The sequence below is a fragment of the Clupea harengus genome, unplaced genomic scaffold (assembly GCF_900700415.2).
Source record: "Clupea harengus unplaced genomic scaffold, Ch_v2.0.2, whole genome shotgun sequence".
NCBI classification, from domain to species: domain Eukaryota; kingdom Metazoa; phylum Chordata; class Actinopteri; order Clupeiformes; family Clupeidae; genus Clupea; species Clupea harengus.
The window spans coordinates 20,001-27,500 of NW_024879848.1; the positions used below are offsets into that span (position 1 = coordinate 20,001).

General features: G+C 39.7%; 1 protein-coding gene across 1 annotated transcript in view; it reads left to right on the plus strand.

The window, feature by feature from the left end:
• Positions 1–7,500, plus strand: part of si:dkeyp-9d4.3 (caskin-1) — a 37,144-nt gene that overhangs the window by 13,420 nt on the left and 16,224 nt on the right. The window contains exons 10-11 of the mRNA XM_042705228.1: positions 4,186–4,287; positions 5,093–5,325. Coding sequence (XP_042561162.1) covers positions 4,186–4,287; positions 5,093–5,325 — 335 coding nt within the window. The remainder of the gene's footprint in view (positions 1–4,185; positions 4,288–5,092; positions 5,326–7,500) is intronic.

Genomic DNA, 7,500 nt, shown 5'->3' on the forward strand with positions numbered 1-7,500 from the left:
CTCCTTAACTCCGGAATATAGTGTGGTCATATTCTACAATCCTTAACTTTAGAAGCTAGTGTGGTCTCATTTCTACAATCCTTAATAACTCCGGAATATAGTGTGGTCATATTCTACAGTCCCTAACTTTAGAAGATAGTGTGGTCATATTCTACAGTCCCTAACTTTAGAAGATAGTGTGGTCATATTCTACAGTCCCTAACTTTAGAAGATAGTGTGGTCATATTCTACAGTCCCTAACTTTAGAAGATAGTGTGGTCATATTCTACAGTCCCTAACTTTAGAAGATAGTGTGGTCATATTCTACAGTCCCTAACTTTAGAAGATAGTGTGGTCATATTCTACAGTCCCTAACTTTAGAAGCTAGTGTGGTCATATTCTACAGTCCCTAACTTTAGAAGCTAGTGTGGTCATATTCTACAGTCCCTAACTTTAGAACATAGTGTGGTCATATTCTACAGTCCCTAACTTTAGAAGATAGTGTGGTCATATTCTACAGTCCCTAACTTTAGAACATAGTGTGGTCATATTCTACAGTCCCTAACTTTAGAACATAGTGTGGTCATATTCTACAGTCCCTAACTTTAGAAGATAGTGTGGTCATATTCTACAGTCCCTAACTTTAGAAGATAGTGTGGTCATATTCTACAGTCCCTAACTTTAGAAGATAGTGTGGTCATATTCTACAGTCCCTAACTTTAGAAGATAGTGTGGTCATATTCTAGAATCTTCCCCTAACTTTAGAAGATAGTGTGGTCCTATTCTACAGTCCCTAACTTTAGAAGATAGTGTGGTCATATTCTACAGTCCCTAACTTTAGAAGATAGTGTGGTCATATTCTACAGTCCCTAACTTTAGAAGATAGTGTGGTCATATTCTACAGTCCCTAACTTTAGAAGATAGTGTGGTCATATTCTACAGTCCCTAACTTTAGAAGATAGTGTGGTCATATTCTACAGTCCCTAACTTTAGAAGATAGTGTGGTCATATTCTACGGTCCCTAACTTTAGAAGATAGTGTGGTCATATTCTACAGTCCCTAACTTTAGAAGATAGTGTGGTCATATTCTACAGTCCCTAACTTTAGAACATAGTGTGGTCATATTCTACAGTCCCTAACTTTAGAAGATAGTGTGGTCATATTCTACAGTCCCTAACTTTAGAACATAGTGTGGTCATATTCTACAGTCCCTAACTTTAGAAGATAGTGTGGTCATATTCTACTGTCCCTAACTTTAGAACATAGTGTGGTCATATTCTACAGTCCCTAACTTTAGAAGATAGTGTGGTCATATTCTACAGTCCCTAACTTTAGAAGATAGTGTGGTCATATTCTACAGTCCCTAACTTTAGAAGATAGTGTGGTCATATTCTACAGTCCCTAACTTTAGAACATAGTGTGGTCATATTCTACAGTCCCTAACTTTAGAAGATAGTGTGGTCATATTCTACAGTCCCTAACTTTAGAACATAGTGTGGTCATATTCTACAGTCCCTAACTTTAGAAGATAGTGTGGTCATATTCTACTGTCCCTAACTTTAGAAGATAGTGTGGTCATATTCTACAGTCCCTAACTTTAGAAGATAGTGTGGTCATATTCTACAGTCCCTAACTTTAGAAGATAGTGTGGTCATATTCTACTGTCCCTAACTTTAGAAGATAGTGTGGTCATATTCTACTGTCCCTAACTTTAGAACATAGTGTGGTCATATTCTAGAATCTCTCCCTAACTTTAGAAGATAGTGTGGTCATATTCTACTGTCCCTAACTTTAGAAGATAGTGTGGTCATATTCTACAGTCCCTAACTTTAGAAGATAGTGTGGTCATATTCTACAGTCCCTAACTTTAGAAGATAGTGTGGTCATATTCTACTGTCCCTAACTTTAGAAGATAGTGTGGTCATATTCTACTGTCCCTAACTTTAGAACATAGTGTGGTCATATTCTAGAATCTCTCCCTAACTTTAGAAGATAGTGTGGTCATATTCTACAGTCCCTAACTTTAGAACATAGTGTGGTCATATTCTACAGTCCCTAACTTTAGAAGATAGTGTGGTCATATTCTACTGTCCCTAACTTTAGAAGATAGTGTGGTCATATTCTACAGTCCCTAACTTTAGAAGATAGTGTGGTCATATTCTACAGTCCCTAACTTTAGAAGATAGTGTGGTCATATTCTACTGTCCCTAACTTTAGAAGATAGTGTGGTCATATTCTACTGTCCCTAACTTTAGAACATAGTGTGGTCATATTCTAGAATCTCTCCCTAACTTTAGAAGATAGTGTGGTCATATTCTACAGTCCCTAACTTTAGAAGATAGTGTGGTCATATTCTACAGTCCCTAACTTTAGAAGATAGTGTGGTCATATTCTACAGTCCCTAACTTTAGAAGATAGTGTGGTCATATTCTACAGTCCCTAACTTTAGAAGATAGTGTGGTCATATTCTACAGTCCCTAACTTTAGAAGATAGTGTGGTCATATTCTACAGTCCCTAACTTTAGAAGATAGTGTGGTCATATTCTACAGTCCCTAACTTTAGAAGATAGTGTGGTCCTATTCTACAGTCCCTAACTTTAGAAGCTAGTGTGGTCATATTCTACAGTCCCTAACTTTAGAACATAGTGTGGTCATATTCTACAGTCCCTAACTTTAGAAGATAGTGTGGTCATATTCTACAGTCCCTAACTTTAGAAGATAGTGTGGTCATATTCTACAGTCCCTAACTTTAGAACATAGTGTGGTCATATTCTACAGTCCCTAACTTTAGAAGATAGTGTGGTCATATTCTACGGTCCCTAACTTTAGAACATAGTGTGGTCATATTCTACAGTCCCTAACTTTAGAAGCTAGTGTGGTCATATTCTAGAATCTCTCCCTAACTTTAGAACATAGTGTGGTCATATTCTACAGTCCCTAACTTTAGAAGCTAGTGTGGTCATATTCTAGAATCTCTCCCTAACTTTAGAACATAGTGTGGTCATATTCTACGGTCCCTAACTTTAGAAGATAGTGTGGTCATATTCTACAGTCCCTAACTTTAGAACATAGTGTGGTCATATTCTACAGTCCCTAACTTTAGAAGATAGTGTGGTCATATTCTACAGTCCCTAACTTTAGAAGCTAGTGTGGTCATATTCTACGGTCCCTAACTTTAGAACATAGTGTGGTCTAAAGGACAATGGTGATGACGTTCATGGAATGCCCCTTATGTTCCGAAAAATTCATTGACGGTGTCCAATTGGCCGCTGTTTAAATGTACAATAGCTAGGTCAATGCTACTATGCTATTGAGTGCTACTCCCATACGACCATCATTTTCATCAGCTAACTACTTGCTAACCCTAATGGTAACATTAGTTTGTTAAATAGCTAACTACTTGGTACAAGCAGGATAACATTAGTTTGTTTAAGAGCTAACTACTTGGTACAAGCAGGCTAACATTAGTTTGTTTAAGAGCTAACTACTTGGTACAAGCAGGCTAACATTAGTTTGTTTAAGAGCTAACTACTTGTTATAAGCAGGGTAACATTAGTTTGTTTAATAGCTAACTACTTGGTACAAGCAGGCTAACATTAGTTTGTTTAAGAGCTAACTACTTGTTATAAGCAGGGTAACATTAGTTTGTTTAATAGCTAACTACTTGGTACAAGCAGGCTAACATTAGTTTGTTTAAGAGCTAACTACTTGCTATAAGCAGGGTAACATTAAAATAACTAAATTCTAAACCCAGGTGTCTCTTTATGCGTGGCAGACTCCGGCAGTGTCCTTTACTCCAGAATTCATAACTGTAGAATATACTGTGGTCTAATTCTAGAATCCATCATTTTAAAATATTGATGTGTTATGTTCAGAGAGGATTTTGTGGTCTGTGTAAAAAGGACATATGTGTGTGTGTGTGTGTGTGTGTGTGTGTAGAGAGAGGATTGTGAGGGGTAACAGTATGTGTGTCTAACCTGAACTGTGGTGTGTGTGTGTGTGTGTGTGTGTGTGTGTGTGTATGGTGTGTGTGTGTGTATGGTGTGTGTGTGTGTGTGGTGTGTGTGTGTGTGTGTGTGTGTGTGTATGGTGTGTGTGTGTGTGTGTGTGTGTGTGTGTGTGTGTGTGTGTGTGTGTGTCTGTACGTGTGTGTGTGTGTGTGTGTGTGAGTGTGTGTGTGTGTGTGTGTGTGTGTGTGTGTCCCAGGTTCCCGTGGTCATGTTGGCAGTCCACATGGGTCTCCCACTCTCAGTGGCCACCACAGCAGTGCCAGTGAGGAGGTCTGGGTCTTGAGGAAGCCAGGAGGAGGTACACACACACACACACACACACACACACACACACACACACACACACACACACACACACACACACGTACAGACACACACACACACACACACACACACACACACACACACACGTACAGACACACACACACACACACACACACACACACACACACACCACACACACACACGTACAGACACACACACACACACACACACACACACACACACGTACAGACACACACACACACACACACACACACACACACACGTACAGACACACACACACACACACACACACACAGACACACACACACACACACACACACACACACACACACACAGACACACACACACACACGTACCGACACACACACACACACACACACACACACACACAGACACACACACACACACACACACACACACACACACGCACGTACACACACACACACACACACCCTGGATCTGAATGTGTGTGTTTTTTTTGTGTGTGTGGTTTGTATGTGTGTGGTTGTGTGCTTGCATCAATGTGTATGCGTGTGTGTGTATGGTTTGTGTGTGTGTGGTGTGTGTGTGTGTGTGTGTATGTGTGTGTGTGGTGTGTGTGTGTATGTGGTGTGTGTGTGTGTGTGTGTGTGTGTGTGTGTGTATGTGTGTGTGTGTGTGTATGTGGTGTGTGTGTGTGTTTTTTGTGTGTGTGTGTGTGTGGTGTATGTGTGTGTGTGTGTGTGTGTGTGTGTGTGTGTGTATGTGTGTGTGTGTGTGTGTGTGTGTGTATATCTGTGTGTGTGTGTGTGTGTGTGTGTGTGTGTGTGTGTGTCTAGCTGGCAGCATGGGCAGCACGGGCAGTCTGAGCGGGCGCTCCTCCAGCAGTGGGCAGAGTGCCAACGCCAACGCCCACCTGACCAGCAGCCCTCCTGTGCCAACCTCACCGGTGCCCGCGGTGCCACCCGTGTCCTCCGCGCCCGCCTCCCCGACGCTCGGTGGGCAGAGTGCCAACACCAACACACACGGCCTCAACGTGCCCGGGCTGCACGCACAGTCTGAAGGGGTCAAGGTATCTCACACACACACACACACACACACACACACACACACCCATACATACCACTTACAAACACTCACACACACACACACACACACACACACACACACACACACACACACACACACACACACACACACACACACACACACATACATACCACATACAAACACTCACTCACACACACTCACACACACACCACACACACACACACACATACACCACACACAGACACACCACACATACACATACATACATACATACATACCGCATACAAACACTCACACACACTCACATACACACACACACATACACTCACATACACACACACACTGTAAACCTGAACAAGTTCAGAGTACTTAACACTTTTGATGTAACCGATTACATAATACAATTTGAGTACATATATTATTATTTTTAAGTAAACTTAACTTAAAAATGATACATCGGCTAAACTGATTTATTTTGTTATCGTTTTTATAATTTCTAAGTTCACTGAACTTATATTCAAATATTTTTATACTTAAATCTTTTAATCTCTATGTACTAAATTATTTTCACTCAACAACACAAAATAAAATTAAGTTTTAAGCCTTAAAAATCAAGTTCAGTGCACTTAATATTGGTGAAAGAGTTCAACTTAATTATTCTAAGTAAATAATACTTAATAAGCTTACTTTTTTAAAGTTACCTCCGCTTGATTATTCTGAGTAGGTAATACTTAAATAGCTAACTTTTTTTAATTGAGCACTACTTATTTTCAATTATTGACCACATATACTGATTTTCTGGTTCTGTTTACAAACTGACTTCAAACTGAAAGTTACTCTACAAGAAACATTCAAATCAATGTAAGACTCTATTAAAAAGAGTGAGATGAGAAAAACTTAAGAGGTATCACATCATTTATATTTCTTGTAAAACAACTGACAAAATAAAAGATTACATCAAAGCTTTAAAGAACAGCGTTACAAAGTTAACAAGTCAACAACAAATCGTTTATTTCAACAAATAATTTTTTAAGGTGAGTAAGGACGGTTTCAGAGGTTTGTTGTCATCCAAACACATACAAATGTTCTGTATGAGAAGATGTGCGTGAGTTTTTTTGGGATATTCTAAATTGAAAGCATATGTCAGGCCAAACAACAACATAAATGCCTCAGAAATCCTCTGCACCCAATTCAAAGATGTTCTCGCAGCTGAAGGGGTCAGGACCCGATGTAAGGAGAGCAACAGGAGCATCATCAAAATATGGCTCCTCTTCCTTCTGCAAAACACCATCAATACAATTACCAGGAGAGTTTCAATGGAAACACTTACAAAAAAAACTGGCAATTAATAATACATAGTATCAACTAATATTAAAGTTTCAGTAACAAACAAAATGTGATCACTGTTGTGCAGTTAATCCTAGACATACCTGAAGGTCATAAGCCTCAAGGATCACCCGTAGCACCTCTGCTGTCTTGCCAGTCCGTGATGGCTTCTGCTTGTACACAAAAATATCTCCTTTGGTTGACTCCTCTTCTTATATGTCTACATCAAATCGGTTTGTTGTTTATATGCAACACGAATGCTTTCAGGGCAAAAAGAATATTGTAGGTCTTAAGTAACTGAAGTTCTCGACCATTATTGTTAGCTTGCTGCAAACACTTTTATCCATCAGATCCATTAAAACACATAGAATCTAGCTAGCTGCTAAAAAGTTACATATAACATTAGCATGCTGATATGAATTATATGGTGTTTCTGTAGAACATGAACATATTTGGGGGGAAATAACCCACTAACTAGTTATTTAGCTCTTTAGCTTCCTAGCCGCTAGCGCCAACAGTCGTGCAACTGAACTTGCTACTTGACAGCCAAAACGTGATTACTCAATAATAATTACAAAGAGGGAAATTCGCCACTTAATATCGCAATTTCACTTGCTCCCGCAATTTTGTCGCAAAAACACTTAAAAAACACTGTTTACTTACCAGATAAGGACACTTAGCAGCGACAGGATTACTAAAATATCTCCTTTGGTGGGGTGACCAGACGTCCTCTTTTACCCGGACATGCGTCCGGCAGAGATTGCAAAATCGTCCGGGATTTTGCCTCGTCGGATATTTGTGTTTCTCTGGGTCCTTCACAAACCTAGTTTGTCCTAGTTTTACGCCCTTACAAGTTTAGGAAAGGGTATCT